At 45.7% G+C, this 24,985-nt stretch overlaps 1 protein-coding gene across 1 annotated transcript; it reads left to right on the top strand.

Annotated features, from left to right (window-relative positions):
- The first annotated feature begins 352 nt into the window (after nucleotides 1–352).
- Nucleotides 353–21,571, top strand: supt4h1 (SPT4 homolog, DSIF elongation factor subunit). The gene is made up of 5 exons (XM_072469401.1): nucleotides 353–501; nucleotides 12,511–12,617; nucleotides 13,638–13,693; nucleotides 14,551–14,604; nucleotides 21,197–21,571. The coding sequence occupies exons 1-5, from the start codon at nucleotides 430–432 to the stop codon at nucleotides 21,262–21,264; spliced, it is 357 nt and encodes a 118-aa protein (XP_072325502.1). The 5' UTR covers nucleotides 353–429; the 3' UTR covers nucleotides 21,265–21,571.
- The last annotated feature ends 3,414 nt before the right edge of the window (nucleotides 21,572–24,985 follow it).

The raw sequence follows: 24,985 nt of genomic DNA on the forward strand, positions 1-24,985 counted from the left end.
GTGAGGGTTGCATGGGAAGCATGGAATAGAATGAGATAAGGATTTAAAGAAGTACTGTTGCAATGATACACGTGTCATTGCAATTATTTTGCGGATCTCTGTTGGTATATATTTAATACATTTACTTCATGTTTTAAACCTTAAGGAAGGTCTACAATGAATCGAGGAAATCGGATGTATAAACAAGAGGTGAAAATTGAAAGTGGTTGTAATGTATGTGGTCTTTCTGATTAGAAATGCTGTTCCTGACGTTATCGCCATGTTGATGTATTGTGGAGCTGAGTCAACATTCTCAGCCAACGCCAGCACAGCGCCATTCTTTACATTGCTCCGGGATTACACTCCACAGCACACCAAATCTACGGAAGTGACGCTTATTTCCTGCGGAGCCGGAAGTTTTGCTTCTGGAAGGAGCTTTCCACATCAATCATGGCAGCATTGGAGACGGTACCAAAGGATTTGCGGCATATGCGAGCTTGTTTGTTGTGTTCGTTGGTCAAGGTAAGACTACATAGTTGATGTCTTCAGGCACTATTCCAACGATCTTGTGCTTGCTGCTGTTCTGATCGGGCCGGGCTTGAATTTGCGGCGTTCAGTAAGGACCGATGTTGGATTTATTTGGTTTTAGTCTCTGTGTCGAGGTTCTATTGAGAGTTGCATGGAGCTATTTTTAACCTCTCCTCGACTCTTTTCCTTCCAGTTTTTACTATGGAAGTAATAATGCAAGAGTCCACTTCATTCTGTCAACCTGTGGGGTGGGGTGGGGTAGGGAGGGGTGGGGTGGGGTAGGGAGGGGAGGGGGGGGGGTGTATGACAGCATCTCTCTTGTAAAATAAAATATGATTTATTGCTGAAATATTTACTTTACTGTAGTGAAATCGAATAGCAAACACTGATGGAGTTCTGGCAGCATCTTAATTACCATAATATATGGTTACTATTTTCCCAGGCTCTTCTATAGAACCTCTGCTTCTGCAACACTTCTGGTGTCCCTGACTCCTTCAATCTGCAAGAAGTATGTCCAACTGCAGCTCCTGTTAGACCACTTGACGGCTCTGGAGCTGCGGATGGACTCACTTTGGAGCATCCGAGCTGCTGAGGAAGTTGTGGATAGCACATTCAGTGAGTTGGTCACACCGCAGATTAAAATTACTGAGGCAGATAGGGAATGGGTGAGCAACAGACAGAGGAAGAGTAGGAAGGCAGTGCAGGGATCCCCTGCGGTCATCTCCCTCCAAAACAGATTTACCGTTTTGGAAACTGTTGGGGGAGATGACTCACCAGGGGAAGGTGGCAGCAGCCAGGTTCATGGCACCGTGGCTGGCTCTGCTGCACAGAAGGGCGGGAAAAAGAGTGGCAGAGCTATAGTGATAGGGGATTCAATTGTAAGGGGAGTAGACAGGCGTTTCTGCGGACGCAAACGAGAATCCAGGTTGGTATGTTGCCTCCCTGGTGCAAGGGTCAAGGATGTCTCGGAGCGGCTGCAGGGCATTCTGGAGGGAGAGTGTGAACAGCCAGCTGTCGTGGTGCATATAGGCACCAACGATATATGTAAAAAACGGGATGAGGTCCTACAAGCTGTATTTAGGGAGTTAGGAGTTAAACTAAAAAGTAGGACCTCAAAGGTAGTAATCTCAGGACTGCTACCAGTGCCACGTGATCGTCAGAGTAGGAATGACAGGATAGCTAGGATGAAATCAGGGCAGCACGGTAGCATTGTGGATAGCACAATTGCTTCACAGCTCCAGGGTCTCAGGTTCGATTCCGGCTTGGGTCACTGTCTGTGCGGAGTCTGCACATCCTCCCCGTGTGTGCGTGGGTTTCCTCCGGGTGCTCCGGTTTCCTCCCACAGTCCAAAGATGTGCAGGTTAGGTGGATTGGCCATGCTAAATTGCCCTTAGTGTCCAAAATTGCCCTTAGTGTTGGGTGGGTTTACTGGGTTATGGGGATAGGGTGGAGATGTTGACCTTGGGTAAGGTGCTCTTTCCAAGAGCTGGTGCAGACTCGATGGGCCGAATGGCCTCCTTCTGCACTGTAAATTCTATGAATACGTGGCTTGAGAGATGGTGCAAGAGGGAGGGTTTCAAATTCCTGGGACATTGGGACCGGTTCTGGGGGAGGTGGGACCTGTACAAATCGGACGGTCTACATCTGAGTGGGACCGGAACCAATGTTCTCGGGGGTGTGTTTGCTAGTGCAGTTGGGGAGGGTTTAAACTAATGTGGCAGGGGGATGGGAACCGATGTAGGAAGTCAGTGGGGACGGAAACAAAAGTGTGTAAAGCATGACCAGAGAAAGCAGGGCAGAGAGCAAGGAAAGTCTACATTAAACTCATTTATTTCAAGGCAAGGGGCCTGAGGGGCAAAGCGGATAAACTCAGGGCATGGATGGGCACATGGGACTGGGATATTATAGCTATGACTGAAACATGGCTAAGGGAGGGGCAGGACTGGCAGCTCAATGTTCCGGGGTACAGATGCTATAGAAAGGATAGAACAGGAGGTAAGAGAGGAGGGGGAGTGGCGTTTTTGATTAGGGAGAACATCACGGCAGTACTTAGAGGGGATATCTACGAGGGTTCGCCCACTGAGTCTATATGGGTGGAACTGAAAAATAAGAAGGGAGAGATCACCTTGATAGGACTGTACTACAGGCCCCCAAATAGTCAGCGGGAAATTGAGGAGCAAATATGTCAGGAGATTACAGATAGCTGCAAGAAAAATAGGGTGGTAATAGCAGGGGACTTTAACTTTCCCAACATTGACTGGGACAGCCATAGCATTAGGGGCTTGGATGGAGGGAAATTTGTTGAGTGTATTCAGGAGGAATTTCTCATTCAGTATGTGGATGGACCGACTAGAGAGGGGGCAAAACTTGACCTCGTCTTGGGAAATAAGGAAGGGCAAGTGACAGAAGTGTTAGTGAGGGATCACTTTGGGACAAGTGACCATAACTCCATTAGTTTTAAGATAGCTATGGAGAATGATAGGTCTGGCCCAAGAGTTAAAATTCTTAATTGGGGCAAGGCCAATTTTGATGGTATCACACAGGAACTTTCAGAGGTAGATTGGGGGAGACTGTTGGCAGGCAAAGGGACGGCTGGTAAATGGGAGGCTTTTAAAAATGTGTTAACCAGGGTTCAGGGTAAGCACATTCCCTTTAGAGTGAAGGGCAAGGCTGGTAGAAGTAGGGAACCCTGGATGACTCGAGACATTGAGACTCTGGTCAAAAAGAAGAAGGAGGCATATGACATACATAAACAACTGGGATCAAGTGGATCCCTTAAAGAGTATAGAGATTGTCGAAATAGAGTTTTTAAAAAAAATATTTTATTGAAAATTTTTGGTCAACCAACACAGTACATTGTGCATCCTTTACACAATATTATAACAACACAAATAACAATGACCTATTTTATAAACAGAAAATGAATAAATAATAATTAACAAAAATGAAAACTAACCCTAATTGGCAACTGCCTTATCACAAGTAACACTCTCCAAAAATATAATTTAACAGTCCAATATATAATTATCTGTAGCAACGACCTATACATATTATACAGTATATATTAACAACCCTGAGAGTCCTTCTGGTTCCTCCTCCCCCCACCCCCCCCCCCCCCCGATCCTGGGCTGCTGCTGCTGCTGCCTTCTTTTTTCCCATTCCATCTATCTTTCTACGAGGTATTCGACGAACGGTTGCCACCGCCTGGTGAACCCTTGAGCCGACCCCCTTAGGACGAACTTAATCCGCTCTAGCTTTATAAACCCTGCCATGTCATTTATCCAGGTCTCCACCCCCGGGGGCTTGGCTTCTTTCCACATTAGCAATATCCTACGCCGGGCTACTAGGGACGCAAAGGCCAAAACATCGGCCTCTCTCGCCTCCTGCACTCCCGGCTCTTGTGCAACCCCAAATATAGCCAACCCCCAGCTTGGTTCGACCCGGACCCCTACTACTTTTGAAAGCGCCTTTGTCACTCCCATCCAAAACCCCTGTAGTGCCGGGCATGACCAAAACATATGGGTATGATTCGCTGGGCTTCTCGAGCACCTCGCACACCTATCCTCCACCCCAAAAAATTTACTGAGCCGTGCTCCAGTCATATGTGCCCTGTGTAATACCTTAAACTGAATCAGGCTTAGCCTGGCACACGAGGACGATGAGTTTACCCTGCTTAGGGCATCTGCCCACAGCCCCTCCTCGATCTCCTCCCCCAGCTCTTCTTCCCATTTCCCTTTTAGTTCATCTACCATAGTCTCCCCTTCGTCCCTCATTTCCCTATATATATCTGACACCTTACCATCCCCCACCCATGTCTTTGCGATCACTCTGTCCTGCACCTCTTGTGTCGGGAGCTGCGGGAATTCCCTCACCTGTTGCCTCGCAAAAGCCCTCAGTTGCATATACCTGAATGCATTCCCTTGGGGCAACCCATATTTCTCGGTCAGCGCTCCCAGACTCGCGAACTTCCCATCCACAAACAGATCTTTCAGTTGCGTTATTCCTGCTCTTTGCCACATTCCATATCCCCCATCCATTCCCCCCGGGGCAAACCTATGGTTGTTTCTTATCGGGGACCCCCCCCAAGGCTCCATTCTTTCCCCTATGCCGTCTCCACTGTCCCCAAATCTTCAGTGTAGCCACCACCACCGGGCTTGTGGTGTAGTTCCTCGGTGAGAACGGCAATGGGGCTGTCACCATAGCCTGTAGGCTAGTCCACCTACAGGACGCCCTCTCTAATCTCTTCCACGCCGCTCCCTCCTCCTCTCCCATCCACTTACTCACCATTGAAATATTAGTGGCCCAATAATACTCACTTAGGCTCGGTAGTGCCAGCCCCCCACTATCCTTGCTACGCTGTAAGAATCCCTTCCTCACTCTCGGGGTCTTCCCGGCCCACACAAAACCCATGATGCTCTTTTCGATCCTTTTAAAAAAAGCCTTCGTGATCACCACCGGGAGGCACTGAAACACAAAGAGGAATCTCGGGAGGACCACCATCTTAACCGCCTGCACCCTCCCTGCCAGTGACAGGGATACCATATCCCATCTCTTGAAATCCTCCTCCATTTGTTCCACCAACTGTGTTAAATTTAACCTATGCAATGTGCACCAATTCTTGGCTATCTGGATCCCCAGGTAACGAAAGTCCCTTGTTACCTTCCTCAACGGTAGGTCCTCTATTTCTCTACTCTGCTCCCCTGGATGCACCACAAACAACTCACTTTTCCCCATGTTCAATTTATACCCTGAAAAATCCCCAAACTCCCCAAGTATCCGCATTATTTCTGGCATCCCCTCCGCCGGGTCTGCCACATATAGTAACAAATCGTCCGCATACAAAGATACCCGGTGTTCTTCTCCTCCTCTTAAGTACTCCCCTCCACTTCTTGGAACCCCTCAATGCTATCGCCAGGGGCTCAATCGCCAGTGCAAACAATAATGGGGACAGAGGGCATCCCTGCCTTGTCCCTCTATGGAGCCGAAAATATGCAGATCCCCGTCCATTCGTGACCACGCTCGCCATCGGGGCCTTATACAACAGCTGCACCCATCTAACATACCCCTCTCCAAAACCAAATCTCCTCAACACCTCCCACAAATAATCCCACTCCACTCTATCAAATGCTTTCTCGGCATCCATCGCCACTACTATCTCCGTTTCCCCATCTGGTGGGGGCATCATCATTACCCCTAACAGCCTCCGTATATTCGTGTTCAGCTGTCTCCCCTTCACAAACCCAGTTTGGTCCTCGTGGACCACCCCCGGGACACATTCCTCTATTCTCATTGCCATTACCTTGGCCAGGATCTTGGCATCTACATTTAGGAGGGAAATAGGTCTATAGGACCCGCATTGTAGCGGGTCCTTTTCCTTCTTTAAGAGAAGCGATATCGTTGCTTCAGACATAGTTGGGGGCAGTTGTCCCCTTTCCTTTGCCTCATTAAAGGTCCTCGTCAATACCGGGGCGAGCAAGTCCACATATTTTCTATAGAATTCGACTGGGAATCCATCCGGTCCCGGGGCCTTTCCCGCCTGCATGCTCCTAATTCCTTTCACCACTTCTTCTACTTCGATCTGTGCTCCCAGTCCCACCCTTTCCTGCTCTTCCACCTTGGGAAATTCCAGCCGATCCAAAAAGCCCATCATTCTCTCCCTCCCATCCGGGGGTTGAGCTTCATATAATTTTTTATAAAATGTCTTGAACACTCCATTCACTCTCTCCGCTCCCCGCTCCATCTCTCCTTCCTCATCCCTCACTCCCCCTATTTCCCTCGCTGCTCCCCTTTTCCTCAATTGGTGTGCCAGCAACCTGCTCGCCTTCTCCCCATATTCGTACTGTACACCCTGTGCCTTCCTCCATTGTGCCTCTGCAGTGCCCGTAGTCAGCAAGTCAAATTCTACATGTAGCCTTTGCCTTTCCCTGTACAGTCCCTCCTCCGGTGCTTCCGCATATTGTCTGTCCACCCTCAAAAGTTCTTGCAGCAACCGCTCCCGTTCCTTACTCTCCTGCTTCCCTTTATGTACCCTTATTGATATCAGCTCCCCTCTAACCACCGCCTTCAGCGCCTCCCAGACCACTCCCACCTGGACCTCCCCATTATCATTGAGTTCCAAGTACTTTTCAATGCACCCCCTCACCCTTAGACACACCCCCTCATCTGCCATTAGTCCCATGTCCATTCTCCAGGGTGGGCGCCCTCCTGTTTGCTCCCCTATCTCCAAGTCTACCCAGTGTGGAGCGTGATCCGAAATGGCTATAGCCGTATACTCCATTCCCCTCACCTTCGGGATCAACGCCCTTCCCAGCACAAAAAAGTCTATTCGCGAGTAGACTTTATGGACATAGGAGAAAAACGAAAACTCCTTACTCCTAGGTCTGCTAAATCTCCACGGGTCTACACCTCCCATGTTGCTCCCAGAAGTCAGCAAACTCTGGCCGACCTCGGCTTCCCCCCGTGACCTCGGCTCGCACCGTGCGACGCCCCCTCCTTCCTGCTTCTCTATTCCCGCCATGATTATCATAGCACAGGAACCAAGCCCGCGCTTCTCCCTTGGCCCCGCCCCCAATGGCCAACGCCCCATCTCCTCCACCTCCCCCCATCACCACCTGTGGAAGAGAGAAAAGTTACCACATCGCAGGATTAGTACATAAAACTCCTCTTTCCCCCCTTTTTAACCCCCCTCTTCGCCCCACCACTTTGTTCAAACTTTCTTTTTAAAAACCCGCTCATTCCATTTTTTCTTCCACAATAAAAGTCCACGCTTCATCCGCCGTCTCAAAGTAGTGGTGCCTTCCTCGATATGTGACCCACAGTCTTGCCGGTTGCAGCATTCCAAATTTTATCTTTTTATGAAGCACCGCCTTGGCCCGATTAAAGCTCGCCCTCCTTCTCGCCACCTCCGCACTCCAGTCTTGATAAACGCGGATCACCGCGTTCTCTCATTTACTGCTCCGAGTTTTCTTTGCCCATCTAAGGACCATTTCTTTATCCTTAAAACGGAGGAATCTCACCACTATGGCTCTGGGAATTTCTCCTGCTCTCGGTCCTCGCGCCATCACTCGGTATGCTCCCTCCACCTCCAACGGACCTGCCGGGGCCTCCGCTCCCATTAACGAGTGCAGCATCGTGCTCACATATGCCCCGACGTCCGCTACCTCCACACCTTCAGGAAGACCAAGAATCCTCAGGTTGTTCCTCCTTGCATTGTTCTCCAGTGCCTCCAACCTTTCCACACATCGTTTCTGATGTGCCTCATGCATCTCCGTCTTCACCACCAGGCCCTGTATGTCGTCCTCATTCTCGGCTGCCTTTGCCTTCACGACCCGAAGCTCCCGCTCCTGGGTCTTTTGTTCCTCCTTTAGCCCTTCGATCGCCTGTAGTATCGGGGCCAACAGCTCTTTCTTCATTTCCTTTTTGAGCTCTTCCACACAGCATTTCAAGAACTCTTGTTGTTCAGGGCCCCATGTTAAACTGCCACCTTCCGACGCCATCTTGGTTTTTGCTTGCCTTCCTTGCCGCTGTTCTAAAGGATCCACTGCAATCCGGCCACTTTCTCCTTCTTTTTTCATCCGTATCCAGGGGGGATTCCCTTCTGGTTTACCGCACAGTGTTTTTAGCCATCAAAATTGCCGTTGGGGCTCCTATCAAGAGCCCAAAAGTCCGTTTCACCGGGAGCTGCCGAAACGTGCGACTCAGCTGGTTATCGCCGCACCCGGAAGTCGTCGAAATAGAGTTAAGAGGGAAATCAGGAGGGCAAAAAGAGGACATGAAATTGCTTTGGCAAATAATGCAAAGGAGAATCCAAAGAGCTTCTACAGATACATAAAGGGAAAAAGAGTAACTAGGGACAGAGTAGGGCCTATTAAGAATCAACAAGGACATCTATGTGCAGAGCCACAAGAGTTCGGTGAGATCCTGAATGAATATTTCTCATCGGTATTCACGGTGGAGAAAGGCATGGATGTTAGGAAACTAAGGGAAATAAATAGTGATGTCTTGAGAAGTGTGCATATTACAGAGGAGGAGGTGCTGGAAGTCTTAAAGCGCATCAAGGTAGATAAATCCCCGGGACCTGATGAAATGTATCCCAGGATGTTGTGGGAGGCTAGGGAGGAAATTGCGGGTCCCCTAACAGAGATATTTGAATCATCGACAGCCACAGGAGAGATGCCTGAAGATTGGAGAGTGGCGAATGTTGTGCCCTTGTTTAAAAAGGGCAGCAGGGAAAAGCCTGGGAACTACAGACCGGTGAGCCTAACGTCTGTAGTAGGTAAGTTGCTAGAAGGTATTCTGAGAGACAGGATCTACAAGCATTTAGAGAGGCAAGGACTGAATCGGGGCAGTCAGCATGACTTTGTGCGTGGAAAATCATGTCTCACAAATTTGATTGAGTTTTTTTGAGGGGGTGACCAAGAAGGTAGATGAGGGCAGTGCAGTAGACGTTGTCTACATGGACTTTAGCAAAGCCTTTGACAAGGTACCGCATGGTAGGTTGTTGCAGAAGGTTAAAGCTCACGGGATCCAGGGTGAGGTTGCCAATTGGATTCAAAATTGGCTGGACGACAGAAGACAGAGGGTGGTTGTAGAGGGTTGTTTTTCAAACTGGAGGCCTGTGACCAGTGGTGTGCCTCAGGGATCAGTGCTGGGTCCACTGTCATTTGTGATTTATATTAATGATTTGGATAAGAATTTAGGAGGCATGGTTAGTAAGTTTGCAGATGACACCAAGTTTGGTGGCACAGTGGATAGTGAAGAAGGTTATCTAGGATTGCAACGGGATCTTGATCAATTAGGCCAGTGGGCCGACGAATGGCAGATGGAGTTTAATTTAGATAAATGTGAGGTGATGCATTTTTGCAGATCGAATCAGGCCAGGACCTACTCAGTTAATGGCATGGCGTTGGGGAGAGTTATAGAACAAAGAGATCTAGGAGTACAGGTTCATAGCTCCTTGAAGGTGGAGTCGCATGTGGACAGGGTGGTGAAGAAGGCATTCGGCATGCTTAGTTTCATTGGTCAGAACATTGAATACAGGAGTTGGGACGTCTTGTTGAAGTTGTACAAGACATTGGTACAGCCACACTTGGAATACTGTGTGCAGTTCTGGTCACCCTATTATAGAAAGGATATTATGAAACTAGAAAGAGTGCAGAAAAGATTTACTAGGATGTTACCGGGACTTGATGGTTTGAGTTATAAGGAGAGGCTGGATAGACTGGGATTTTTTTCCCTGGAGCGTAGGAGGCTTAGGGGTGATCTTATAGAGGTCTATAAAATAATGAGGGGCATAGATAAGGTAGATAGTCAACATCTTTTCCCAAAGGTAGGGGAGTCTAAAACTAGAGGGCATAGGTTTAAGGTGAGAGGGGAGAGATTCAGAAGGGCCCAGAGGGGCAATTTCTTCACTCAGGGTAGTGAGTGTCTGGAATGTGCTGCCAGAGGTAGTAGTAGAGGCGGGTACAATTGTGTCTTTTAAAAAGCATTTAGATAGTTACATGGGTAAGATGGGTATAGAGGGCTATGGGCCAAGTGCGGACAACTGGGACTAGCTTAATGGTAAAAACTGGGCGGCATGGACTGGTTGGGCCGAAGGGCCTGTTTCCATGCTGTAAACTTCTATGATTCTATGACTTGTTCATTCTTTGTTATCCACTCTTTTAACTACTTTTATTGTAATTTTGAAACAATTGATGCAACAATTGATAGTGGAGCACGGTAGCACAGTGGTTAGCACAGTTGCTTCACAGCTCCCGGGTTCCAGGTTCGATTCCCGGCTTGGGTCACTGTCTGTGCGGAGTCTGCATGTTCTCCCCGTGTCTGCGTGTGTTACCTCCAGGTGCTCCGGTTTCCTCCCACAGTCCAAAGATGTGCAGGTTAGGTGGATTGGCCATGCTAAATTGCCCTTGGTGTCCAAAAAGGTTGGGTGGGGTTACTGGTTTACGGGTATAGGGTTAGGTAGGGTGCTCTTTCCAAAGGGCTGGTGCAGACTCGATGGGCTGAATGGCCTCCTTCTGCACTATAAATTCTATGATTCTATACCCAACAATTTCAGCTCCAATAACAATATGCAAATAAAAAATAATCTTGAATAAAATCCTGCCCCCAAGCCCATTCTTTTTGGTAATATTTTTTCACTTAATGTTGGAATCAAATTTTGCAGCACTCTGAAAACTTACAACCAATGGCCTCATATATATGCTATGTATGAAAAGTAGGTGTAGTGGAATTGCAGTGGATGTGAGCTTGTCATGATTTCAATTGTAGTTATATCCAACCCTCCAATTTTATTCACTTTTTTAAAATGTATTTTATTACAGATGTGTATCAAAACAGGTTACAACCCTTAAACACTCCAAGAAACATACTTCCCAGCAATCAACTATACAGTCTATAAAATGTTCCCCTGCCCCCCCGGACAAATAGCTCCTCAAACATAGTTAGAAACATTCCCCACCTGTTCTCAAAACCCTCTGGAGAGCCCCATAACTCATACTTTATCTTCTCCAACCGCAGGAAGTCGTTCAGGTCATCCAACCAAGCCGCTACCCCCGGTGGTGATGCCGACCAATACTCTAGTTCACCGCCGTGCAATCAGAGAGGCGAAGGCCACAACATCGGCCTTCCTCCTCTCCATGAGCTCATGCTTCTCTGAAACCCCAAATATCAGCGCCAAAGGGTCCACCTCCTCCTCCGCTATCCTGGCTAAGACTGCAAACACTCTCGCCAAAATCTTCTTAATTTTTTGCAACCCCAAAACATGTGCGCATGATTCGCTGGCCCCTGCCCATACCCCTCACACTCATCTGCTACCCCCTGCAAGAACCCACTCATTCTCGCCTGAGTCATGTGCACCACCTTAAACTGTATCAGGCTCATCCTTGCACAGGAGGAGGTCCCATTTACCCTACGGAGTGCTTCACTCCATACTCCCCAATTGATCTCCCCTTCCCATTTCTCCTTGATCTTCACCACCTGCTTGCCTCCCTGCCGCCCCCGGCCACTTGTATGTATCCCCAATTCTTCCCTCCTCTTTCACATCCGGAAGCAGCAGTCGCTCTAGCAGGGTGTATCCCAGCAATCTAGGGAACCCCCTCCAGACCTTTCATGCAATGTCCCTGACCTGCAGATACCTGAACTCACCCCCTCGGCAGCTCTACCCTCTCCCATGATTCTCGCACAGCGGCATTAGCACCGACATCTCTTCCACCCTAATATGCCTCCTCAGCTGATTCCATATCTTCACTGCGGACTGCACCACCGGGCTCTCTGAATACCTACTCTTAGTCATTGGCAACGCTGCCGTCACCATAGCCCTCAAACTACACCCCTTACAAGATTCCTCCTCCATCCTAATGCACTCCATCCCTTCTCTTTTCCACCATCGCTGCACCTTCTCCACATTTCCCGCCCAGTAATAATGAAGCAGGTTTGGCAAGGCCAACCTCCTGCTGCCTCTGCCTCTTTAGCAGGGTCCCGACCCTCGGCGTGTTCCCCACCCAAAGTCCGAAATGATCATGTCCAATTTTCGAAAGAAGGCCTTTTGTATAAAGATCGGGAGAGCCTGAAAAATAACAAGAACCTCAGCAGAATATTCATTTACACCACTTGGACCCTCCCTGCCAACGTCAAGTGCAGTGTATCCCACCTCTTAATATCATCGCTGACTTCCTCCACCAGCTTTGTTAAGTTCCCCTTATGGAGCCCCGGCCAATCCCTCGCTACCTGAATCCCCGAATACCGAAACCTATCCCTTGCTACAGTAAATGGCATCCCCCTCTAAATTTGCCCGCCGTCCCAGCTCTCTAATTTTATTCCTAGTTGTCAATTGTTCATTTTAGTACCAATACCAACTTTCTTCAGTCTCCATTTGCATTGGTGGTTTGAAATCATTAGCACCTGAAACTCTGATCCTCCTGAATGTAATTTCAAGCGTTTGACAGTGATTTTGAATTTCAAGCCTGACTGAGATACCTGTTTGTCTTTTTACCTCCCCTGTAGACTATAGATCAGTTTGAGTATGATGGTTGTGATAACTGTGATTCCTATCTGCAAATGAAGGGGAATCGGGAGATGGTGTATGATTGTACCAGTTCTTCTTTCGATGGGTGAGTTGATTTATAATTATATCTCAAAACAAAACAAGGATTCATTGTGCTGTTAGCTGCTTCCATTTAATATTTTTGGGTGGAATTTCTTGCTTTAAAAAAAATTTGAGGCACTTAGGATGCCTACAGTTGTTCCGACCTCTTTCGACCATGGAGGAGCGACAAATTGTACATGGGTGACCTTTCTTGAATTTTTCACCCCCATCTTTGTTTCTTTGCGGGCTACTTGTGACATTTTGAGGGTGAATTTGCCCATGTTCCCCATGTATTTGGAACACTGCTTTTATTTATTTCCAACGCTGTCCTTCTGCATGTGCCAACTTGTGCTATGGTGTGGTGCCACAGGTGTCGATAGCATAGTCTATTCAAAGCCTCTTTTCCTTTTAAAAAGTTAATTGCGATAGACAAATTACATTTATTTCCATTGCTTCAGTCTCTCGAAGCATTTCTCACAAAAGTATTGCATGGAACTGCAACTATGATATACAGAAGTCATGAAGTAGTGAGGTAAAAGTTCTAATCTTGGCTGATATTGCCCCTGCCCTGCTCCCTCAACACAGAATGCTGAAGCAGCTAGGTGATAGTGCGCTAAAAACTATCCCTATTGAGATCAGCTAAGTGCAGACCAGAAATCAGCTTGGTGACATTTAATCTCTGTAATGCAAAACTACCAAATAATATTATGTAAATATTTTCTTCACAAAGTAGCATTGCATTTCCCTTCCTTTCTTTCCCCCATCCTGCCCACAAACTACCCAATCCCATACAAATAAAAATAGGTTATGTTGTACCTTCAGAATGCTCCCCATACTTACTTAAAAAACAGACCACAAATATAAATTTGAAAGATGCTAATTATCCAATGGCATGTTCCTGATTTTTCCACTCCTGACTGTTTGCTTATGGCGGCACCGAAGCACACTATTTTTTCTTGTTTTTAAACTCTTGATGCAGTGGATAATAATGCTTATAGATGTTGTGAAGGATGTAGCTTTTCAAATGGTTATGTTTTTATTTCAGGATTATTGCAATGATGAGCCCTGAAGACAGTTGGGTCTCCAAGTGGCAGCGGATAAGTAAGTTTTTAGAATGTCTTTCTCTATTCCAAGTATTTATTTGGGTCTAACTTTGGGCAGAGGAAGGATAATTTTCTCTGAAGCAGATTGTGCACAATTCCCATAATAATAATAATTGCTTATCGTCACAAGTAGGCTTCCATGAAGTTACTGTGAAAAGTCCCTGGCCGCCACATTCCGGTGCCTGTTCGGGGAGGCTGGTACGGGAATAATGTGCCATGGGATCATTTTGTGCTGCGTAGGTGTATAAATAATGCCCATTTCTACTTGGGTAACTGTAAGTATGCTTTCATTAAACAGCCTTGTCAGTTGAACATAGTGTGTGCTTTGATGTAGTCACTCCAAACCAATCTAAAAATAAAAATTCCTCTGAAATCTACCCTCTTTCTGCAATATTGTATGCATAAGTTGAATAATGATTTAAAAACAAAATAGTGTGAATTCTGGAAATCTGAAATAAAAGCAGAAAATGCTGGATAAACTCAGCAGCTTGGGCAACATCTGTGGAGAAAGAAACAAAGTCACTGTTTCAGGTCTAAGAACTACGTCGGAATGTACTGAGCAAATTTTACCAATGTTACTAAGTGTTCCATATTTATTCTTTAATGTTCTAACCACACAGTCAACACTTTGAGTTTCTTTTGTCCTTGCTCTTCCACTTTTCTGTACCCTCATTGATAAATATCTGTTTCATCCTGTAGATGGAAGTCATGTTGCGCAAGGAGAACAGCGGTGTGTGTTAAAGATTCTTCATGTATAATATTCAAGAAGTCTGATAGGGCAGTCCTATGTTTGCCTGAATTGATATATGATGGCCTGTATTTGTTAGTTACTAATACTTGCTGCTTGTTTTTCAGGTAACTTCAAGCCAGGTATCTATGCAGTATCAGTGACAGGCCGGTTACCTCCAGGTAAGAGTTTAGCTATAAATTTTCACTTCCGTGACTTGGACAGTCACAAACAAGAATATCAAATCTAAAAAAGTTGGAAAATAGATACAACCTTTAACTATATAATTCCTTGGGTACATTTTTATTCTGAGGGCCAAACATTAACATCGGTGTGTGTAGTTTGCTTCCCTGAGTTGGACCAATGACTGTTTCTGTGCTGTAAAAGCAATGCAAAGTAAGTTCTTCTTTCCTAACAACAACTATTTAATTCTTGCAGATTATAACAAAAATATAGCAATTGCAAAATTGAATATGAGTGTCTAATCAATTTTGTAATGGTTATCCATAATGTTTTGGGACAGTCCTATCTTGTTAACTAATTCTGACACATGCAGTAGACATTCAGCCAAGAAATGGCGACAGGAACAGTGCTCTTCTCTACCTGGCATGCTGTTGTACTTTGAGTACTGAGATGAAATCTGCTTTTTCAGGACTCTATCTCAAAAACAGTGTAAAGTGGGGCTGACAGAAAGAGTGTCTCTGCGGTGCATTGCTGTGGATATGAGGACTGACTGATGCAAGGAGACAGACTGTGCATGCTCAGTTGATGGCATTCTCTTGACATCTGCAGGGAACTTGCCTGTGTGGTGGTGTGAATTAATATATGCTCCCTCAGAACCTATTAGAATGAGGGATATGTCTCAGGATGTTCAAGTAGATTCTTCCCTAGATGCTGATGAAGTAGGTCAGGACATAAGGAGGTTTTTTTATCTAAGGGAGAAGTTTTCCCTTACTCCTCCAACAGAACTGGTAAATTAATATTTAGAGAAACACTTGGGGTAATTCTGTTGCTTATGGTAGCTGAGGATACAATTTGTATTCCAGATGCTTGGATGAAAGAAAAAGTATTAATGGGGGTACTCCTGAGATTCATGAACATATTCCCTTATGCAAAGTTAATTTACAAAGTGACTTAACAGAAAGAACTGCTACTGCAGGAACTGTTTTTAGTTTATTTCTAGAGGGATCATTTTTATACTGGGTAATTATTTGGCCAGCGCAGACTGAAACAAGGTGACAACTGTATTGCACCAGTTGCTCCGTCATGCTGAACTTGCCAAGCTCCCAAAATTATTCTGGTCAAATTCCAGAAGCTTGTTGTCAATAAGAACTATTGAAGGGAATTCTGACCACTGTGGAGAACCAAATTTCATGCACAAAAGACGAATTGGAGAATGAAAATCAAAGACTGTTGAGAGCACTTGTGTTAATCACAGGAAGTAAACGCTTGAATGAGGATTTGAAAATCTAAATGAAAAATTTGTGGAAACCAATTTGACACCATTAGATCTTCAGTTAAAACTTGATGAACTTCCAAGTATCAGAAGTCTTTAAGTATCGGGAAAAGTACCTTGACCAGGAAAAAAAAATTGCTAAAAGATCAGAACAGTTGGTTGAATGCAGAATCAACCAAGACTGAACAACTATGAGAACTTTATCATGAAAAGAATAATGAAATTCTTTTAACTCCAATACAATCTGGTGAGAAAAAGGGATGAGATGCGTGGAATGGAAGAGCAGACCCAGAATTTTGGATTTGTTTATTGTCACGTGCGCCGAGGTACAGTGAAAAGTATTTTTCTGTGAGCAGCTCAAACAGATCATTTAGTACATGAAAAGAAAATACATAATAGGGCAACACCAGGTATACAATGTAAATACGTAGGCACCAGCATCGGGTGAAGCACACAGGAGTGTAGTATTAATCAGGTCAGTCCACCTGAACCGAGCTGGGAACAGTGTTCTGGCGAAAAGAGTAAATAGGGTGGTCGATAGGACTTTAAACTAGAGATTAGGGGGGGAAGGGAAAGACAGGGAACCAAGAGGTGAAGTAATCAGTGGGAAGTGTAGCTGCTTAGGAATACAAAAAAGCACGAAAAGACAGAACTCGGGAGAGGTTACGATAGTCCCCATCCCACAAAATATGACAGTGTATGGAAAGGCTCAGTAAACCAAGGTCCACCACACTAAGAAAACAAAAAGGGATGGTCAATAGAGAATTAAAGGTGCTATATTTAAATGCGCGCTGTGTACGGAACAAGGTAGATGAGCTTGTGGCCCAGATTGTGACTGGCAGGTATGATGTGGTAGGCATCACAGAGACGTGGTTGCAGGGGGTTCAGGACTTGCATTTAAACATCCAGGGATTCACAACCTATCAAAAAGACAGAGAGGTGGGCAGAGGGGGTGGGGTTGCCTTGTTAATTAGGAATGAAATTAAATCAATAGCACTAAACGACATAGGGTCAGATGATGTGGAGTCTGTGTGGGTAGAGTTGAGGAACCACAAAGGCAAAAAAAACATAATGAGAGTTAGGTACAGGCCTCCCAACAGTGGTCAGGACTAGGGGCACAAAATGCACCACGAAATAGAAAGTGCATGTCAGAAAGGCATGGTCACTGTGATCATAGGGGACTTCAATATGCAGGTGGACTGGGTAAATAATGCTGCCAGTGGACCCAAGGAAAGGGAATTCATTGAATGTTCACAGGAGGGCTTTTTGGAACAGCTTGTGATGGAGCCCACGAGGGAACATAACTTAGTGTTATGTAATGAGCCAGACTTGATTAAAGATCTTAAAGTAAGGGAACACTTAGGAGGCAGTGATCATAATATGGTAGAATTCAATCTGCAATTTGAAAGAAAGAAGGTAGAATCAGATGTAAAGGTGTTACAGTTAAATAAAGGTAACTACAGGGGTATGAGGAAGAAACTGATGAAAATCGACTGGGAGCAGAGCCTAGTGGGAATGACAGTAGAACAGCAATGACAGGAGTTTCTGGGAGTAATTGAGGACACAGTACAGAGGTTCATCCCAAAGAAAAGAAAGGTTATCAGAGGGGAGATTAGGCAGCCATGGCTGACAAAGGAAGTTAGGGAATGCATCAAAGCAAAAGAGAAAGCCTATAATGTGGCAAAGAGTAGTGGGAAGTCAGAAGATTGGGAAGGCTACAAAAACAAACAAAGGATAACAAAGAGTGAAATAAGGAAAGAGAGGATCAAATATGAAGGTAGGCTAGCCAGTAACATTAGGAATGATAGTAAAAGTTTCTTTAAATACATTAAAAACAAACGGGAGGCAAAAGTAGACATTGGGCCGCTCCAAAATGACGCTGGTAATCTAGTGATGGGAGACGAGGAAATAGCTGAGGAACTAAATAAGTACTTTGCGTCAGTCTTCACAGTAGAAGACATGAGTAATGTCCCAACAATTCAGGAAAGTCAGGGGGCAGAGTTGCCATCACAAAGGAGAAAGTGCTAGAGAAACTAAGAGGTCTAAAAATTGATAAATCTCCGGGCCCAGATGGGCTACATCCTAGAGTTCTAAAGGAGATAGCTGAAGAAATAGTGGAGGCGTTAGTTATGATATTTCAAAAGTCACTGGAGTCAGGGAAAGTCCTAGAAGATTGGAAAATCGCTGTTGTAACCCCCCTGTTCAAGAAGGGAACAAGAAAAAAGATGGAAAATTATAGGCCAATTAGCCTAACCTCGGTTGTTGGCAAGATGTTAAGGATGAGATTTCAAAATTCTTGGAAGTGCAGGGTAGGTTTAGGACAAGTCAGCATGGATTTAGTAAGGGGAGGTCGTGCCTGACAAACCTGTTAGAGTTCTTTGAAGAGATAACAAATAGGTTAGACCAAGGAGAGCCAATGGATGTTATCTATCTTGACTTCCAAAAGGCCTTTGACAAGGTGCCTCACGGGAGACTGCTGAGTAAAATAAGGGCTCATGGTATTTGAGGCAAGGTACTAACATGGATTGACGATTGGCTGTCGGGCAGAAGGCAGAGAGTTGGGATAAAAGGTTCCTTTTTGGAATGGCAACCGGTGACGAGTGGTGTCCCACAGGGTTCAGTGTTGGGGCCACAGCTGTTCCCTTTATATATTAACGATCTAGATGACGGGACTGGGGGCATTCTGGCTAAGTTTGCCGATGATACAAAGATAGGTGGAGGGGCAGGTAGTATTCAGGAGGTGGGGAGGCTGCAGAAAGATTTAGACAGTTTAGGAGAGTGGTCCAAGAAATGGCTGATAATTCTACGTGGGCAAGTGCGAGGTCTTGCACTTTGGAAAAAAGAATAGAGGCATGGACTATTTTCTAAACGGTGACAAAATTCATAATGCTGAAGTGCAAAGGGACTTGGGAGTCCTAGTCTAGGATTCTCTAAAGGTAAACTTGCAGGTTGAGTCAGTAATTAAGAAAGCAAATGCAATGTTGTCATTTATCTCAAGAGGCTTGGAATATAAAAGCAGGGATGTACTTCTGAAGCTTTATAAAGCATTAGTTAGGCCCCATTTAGAATACTGTGAGCAATTTTGGGCCCCACACCTCAGGAAGGACATACTGGCACTGGAGCGGGTCCAGCGGAGATTCACACGGATGATCCCAGGAATGGTAGGCCTAACATACGATGAACGTCTGAGGATCCTGGGATTATATTCATTGGAGTTTAGGAGGTTGAGGGGAGATCTAATAGAAACTTACAAGATAATGAATGGCTTAGATAGGGTGGACGTAGGGAAGTTATTTCCATTAGCAGGGGAGAGTAGGACCCGGGGGCACAGCCTTAGAATAAAAGGGAGTCACTTTAGAACAGAGATGAGGAGAAATTTCTTCAGCCAGAGAGTGGTGGGTCTGTGGAATTCATTGCCACAGAGGGCGGTGGAGGCCAGGACGTTGAGTGTCTTTAAGACAGAAGTTGATAAATTCTTGATTTCTCGAGGAATTAAGGGCTATGGAGAGAGAGCGGGTAAATGGAGTTGAAATCAACCATGATTGAATGGTGGAGTGGACTCGATGGGCCGAATGGCCTTCCGCTCCTATGTCTTATGGTCTTATAAGGGGGTCATTTAGGAGTCTGGTAACAGCGGGGAATAAGCTGTTTTTGAATCTATTCGTGCGTGTTCTCAGCCTTTTGTATCTCCTGCCCGATGGAAGAAGTTGGAAGAGTGAGTAAGCCGGGAGGGAGGGGTCTTTGATTATGCTGCCCGCTTTCCCAAGGTAGCAGGAGGTATAAACAGAGTCAATGGATGGGAGGGAGGCGGGTTTGTGTGATGGATTGGGCTGTGTTCACGACTCTCTGAAGTTTATTGCGGTCTTGGGCCAAGTAGTTGCCATACCAGGCTGTGATGCAGCCAGATAGGATGCTTTCTATGGTGCATCATAAAAATTGATAAGAGTCAGTGTGGACCTGCCGAATTTCCTTAGTTTCCTGAGGAAGTAAAGACGCTGTTGGTGATATCTTGGTGGTCGTGTCGACGTGGGTGGACCAGGACAGATTTTTGGTAATATGCACATCTAAATTTAAAACCAGCTAAGCAGAATTTTGAGAAACTGATTGAGGATTTAATGAGTAAGTTGAGAGAGTCTAAGGGAGCAGTCAGCAACCATGGCAGAAAAATTCCAAAATGAACTGAATGCGCCTGTGAAGTTGTCGCAATTGTATACGGATTCTGTAGATGACTCTGAAGCAAAGGCAACTGAACTCACCAGATCAGTTGCTGACCTGAATTAAAGGGTTATAAACTTGGTACAAAAAGGAGTAAACAAATATTTGAATGAAATTATGAAGAGGTGGAGATTCTACTTTTTAAGCTTCAGTGGGAGGAATATGAACATGCACAGAATGCTTGGCTACACCAGATGATGAGTAAAGGAGCGAAACTCCATCACAGGTTTACTCAAATGGCGTTGACCAAAACACTGAAATGACAAGTTTTGTTCTGAAGGAAGCAATTGAGGAAGATGATTTTAAAGCATGTTGTCAATCTGAGAGGTATGTTTTCTTTAAGAAAAACTTAGAGGACCAATAAAAGGCATGTTTCCACCAACCGAGGAGAAAAATAAGAACCCCACCCCCCATGCTCTTCTGCATTAGTGTTGGGGAAAACTGTGCGAAAGACATTTGAGATGAGAAATTTCTTCACCCAGAGAGTGGTGAGCCTGTGGAATTTCCTACCACAGAAAGCAGTTGAAGCCAAAGCATTGTATGCAAGAAGGAGTTCCATAGAGTTATTGGGGTGAGCTATTGGACTTCATCCAGGGGGGATGGGTATGGTGTGCAGTTGGGTCCCCTGACCCCAGAAACAATTCTGAGGGAGACACCGAGGCTGCTGAGTGCCGAGGTGAGCCTGAACAACAGCCTGTCTTGGTTTTCTGGGACTTTGTCCTACTTGTGATGTTCAGTAATTGGCTCTCTGGTACTCATACCCATGCATCATTTCTGCGAATTCCAGAATTGAATTAACTAATTAATTGAATTTAACTTTCACCAGCTGTAGTGGTAAGATTTAAACCCATAACCTCTGAGCATTAACCTGGACCTGTGGATTACTAGACAAGTGAAATTACGACTATGCCCTCATCTCCTTTGGTGCTATGCTATATTTCCATAACTCTACCTGGCTTTGCAAGTCGATCTGAATCTGCTTAAAGACACCATCACCTGGTGTAATATATCAGAGTACATCTGACTCCTTTTTGTTTTTGGCAGCCTGATTTGTGAGTTTTTGCATGTTGTTTGCCATTTAGTCTCATCTGTTTGTTTTACAGGTATTGTAAGGGAACTGAAGAGTCGGGGTGTGATCTACAAATCCAGAGATACTGCTATCAAATCTTAATGGCTCCATCATGCCACCAAAATTATTAGTAATGATTCTTGTCAGATTCTGTAATGTTATTACATATATGTATTTCTGTAATTTAGAATCCAAATGTTACATCTAATATCAGTGAAATGTTGTGCACTCTTCAGAAAATTAAGCGGAGAGCCCAGCGCTTTATACTTTATTCTGCAAACTTATTTTAAGGCCCGAGACAGGGAAAAAAGTTTGTCTACCAAATAGTAGAGCAAATTGTTGCTATTGAAATGAGGAAGAGTCTAGTGTGACTTTTGTGTCGATGGCAATAAAAGTTCTGTTGTTTACAGATGTTAGTATCAGTGCCTTATTTAAGGGTCTAAAATCAGAACCAGGAAAATGTCCTGGCTTTTCATTGAATATTTCCATTGGATTACTGATACTTACCTCAGAAGGCAGATGAGACCTTGGCTTAAAACCTCATCTGAATTTAAGGAGCAGCAAATGAAGTTGTTATAGTTGCTTTGTGCACTTTTAGATGCTTTAACATCACACTTTTGGATGCTTTAACATCTAATTAAATTTAATCCATGTAGGATATGTACATTTAATCTAAAAGGATAATTAAGTCCCTTTTTTCTTCAGTCATGGAACAAAACCTTGCCAAACCTCCAACTAAATTGATTTATTTGCCCAGATTCTCAATACCCTTTTCTTTGCTTGGAAATACAAGAATTTTACAAGTAATTTTGAAGAGTTGTTGAATTCTGTTGATTGTGGCACTCCAGGTTTCCAGTTGGGTCAATCTTTTCCCTTCTCCAAACCTCTGCCACTTGCCGTCATCGGTTTCCCTACAATATTGGAGACGGGTTTCTTGCGTGCGTAGAGTCACCTGTGTTCTAATGTGCTTGTGGAGCCTGATTGCAGACTTGCATGGTCTGATTGCAGACTTGCATGGCTTTCAACTGTGCAGGCAAGGATGAATTCTCTGACTTTGATGGGAGTGCTGGTCTTTCTAGTTTGTCTTATATCCTTAGCTACTTGTATTCTTTGCTGTTCGAAAAAAATAATGCCATTATTTGAAATGGCTCCCCAGATGTCTCCCAATTCTGTGGTGGACATGCTACATTTCCTGAGGTCTGCCTTCAAGGAGTTCTTGAATCTTAATCTTGGTCTACCTCCACAGGTAATGTCTAAGCTAGGAATACATAACTGCTTCAGGAATGTTATCATAAGTCATCCAAACGAAATGTGCACTCTTTCTGAGCTGGGTCCTGATGGGTCCTTCAGTACCCTTTGAAATATCCCAGCATTGGGTACCTTTTCCTTCCATAGAATCCCGACAGTGCAGAAGAAGGCCATTTGGCCCAATGAGTCTGCATCAACCCTCTGAAAGAACACCCTAGTCCTGTTACCCCACCTAACCTGCACATCCCTGGCCAGTAAGTGGCAATTTTGTCATGGCCAGTCCATCTAACCTGCAGATCTTTGGATAGATTTGATATCACTGATTTTTCAGAAATGTGAAATCTATCCAACTGCTTAATGTCTGGAGTACATGGTCCATGCCTCTCGGGCATATAGGAGGTGTGTAGCACATTTTGTTTTTTAAGTTTGATGCTTCTTTTCCTCCACAGTGTCTCCGGTAAATGGGCAAATGCTGAGCTTTCTCTCAATTATATTTGCGACCTTTTTGCGACCTCGGTGTCAACAGAGGCATTTGAGGAGATTGGACTTCTACAGCCTCACAGAAGGTGGGGTATAGTCAGAATTTGGTGGAGGTCGGTGGAATATCTCATGGCTGCCAGCTGCTTTTGAAAAACAGTCCATGATTTGTTTGAAGGCCAAGCTCATAATATGACACGAGGGCACAGTTATCAACAAATAACAATTCCCCTATCATCCCATCTCCTCTGAATTGGATGAATGTTCCATTAATATTTCCATCAAATCACCCAGACAAAATGGCAACAAATAATCTCCTGAAGAGCATGGGGCCCTGATACGCACCTCAGAGTCATTGTATTCCCAGAGTATTATAACCCTCGGGGACGTCATAACATAAGAACTATCAGATTTCCCGTGACCTCCACAGAGTGCAAATGTCCTCCGTAACGGGGGCGGGCTTCCCCGTAACAAGGAAAACGCTCACTAGTACACAATCCTCGACCTGGGTGAGGTCCCTTCTGGGAGTGGAGTTTCTTCTATAGTGTAAATAAACCTCACTTTTGTTTTCTACCTGTTTGGTCCATGTGTGCTACTTTGGCAGATTCTACACAGACCATTGCTTTTTTTTTTACTTCTTTGGATTCCAGACCTTTGCTCAGGCACTCCCTTTATACCCAACTCAACGTCTGGAGCTCTCCGGCCCATGTCTAAGTATGTCTGACCAAGCCTGATTTTAAGGGGGTTCAAGCCCAAACTTGGCTTTAAAACAACCACTCAACCAGGCCCACCCAGGGTCTCCAAATATCGATCGAGACCCTGTTCAGTCGGCTTAAACAGACACAAAGATGTACACGCTGTCAACTCTTATTTGGGCATCACAGTCTTCAAAATGAATAGCCATGATTGGAGATGCTGGGGTGAGCACAGTAAGAAGTCCTACAACACCAGGTTTGTTTTGAATCACTAGCTTTCGGAGCACAACTTCCTCAGGGGAATGGAGTAAGACTTCTTACTGTTCAAAACGAATCACATAGTATATGACTCAGACTCACAGCTGAGCTCTAGGTATTATCCGCACAACTGAAGGAGGCTGGCCAGGATATGATCACATGGTATGATGTTGGCTTCTCTCTCAGCTCCGAGCTCTGGATTCCTTCTGAGCAGTGGTTGCTCCTAGATTGTCGCTGATGATGTGTTCCAATCTTTTATCCAGGTTCTGCTGAAACCTGATACACGGGTGCATCTGGCTTAAGTTCTATTGTCTGAATAAACAGGATAGTCCTGTTTTAGCCAGGTGATAATCACGATCCATTGTCCTCTGAAATACTCATGACTGACCAGCTATTAGCCAATTATAGAGTCTCATGGCCTCTTTGTTTATCTAGAAAATTGATCGTTACTCTCTTAGACCACACTATACCTTCCACTTCAGGGCCGGGATTCTCCCCTACCCGGCGGGGTGAGGGTTCCAAGCGGGGTGGAGTGGCGGGAAACACTCCGGCGTTGGGCCGCCCCAAAGGTGTGGATTTCTCCGCACCTTTAGGGGCCAAGCCCTCACCTTGAGGGGCTAGGCCCGCGCCGGAGTGGTTGGCGTGCCGCCGGCCGGCAGAAAAGGCCTTTGGCGCCACGCAAGCCGGGGCCGAAGGGACTCGCCGGCCAACCAAAGTCCGTGCATGTGAGGCATCGTCAGCGGCTGCTGATGTCATCCACGCGCATGCGCAGGAGGGGTGTCACTTCCGCATCGGCCATCGTGGAGACTATGGCCGAGGCGGAAGGAAAAGAGTGCCCCCACGGCACAGGCCCCCCCGCGGCCAGATCGCCCCGGACCCCCCCCCCCCACCCCAGGACCCTGGAGCCCGCCTGCGCCGCCAGTCCCGCCGCTAAGGTAGGTGGTTTGATTCACGCCGGCGGGACTGGCACGACAGCAGCGGGGCTTCGGCCCATTGTGGGCCGGAGAATCGCTTGGGGGGGAGGGGGAGGTCCTTCTACCGGCACGGCGCGATTCATGGCGCCCCCCCCCCCCCCCCCCCCCCCCGGCGATTCTCTGACCCGGCGATGGGTCGGAGAATCCCGCCCCAGGTTTAAAAAAAATATT

Source organism: Scyliorhinus torazame, chromosome 12 (assembly GCF_047496885.1).
Source record: "Scyliorhinus torazame isolate Kashiwa2021f chromosome 12, sScyTor2.1, whole genome shotgun sequence".
Lineage (NCBI taxonomy): Eukaryota > Metazoa > Chordata > Chondrichthyes > Carcharhiniformes > Scyliorhinidae > Scyliorhinus > Scyliorhinus torazame.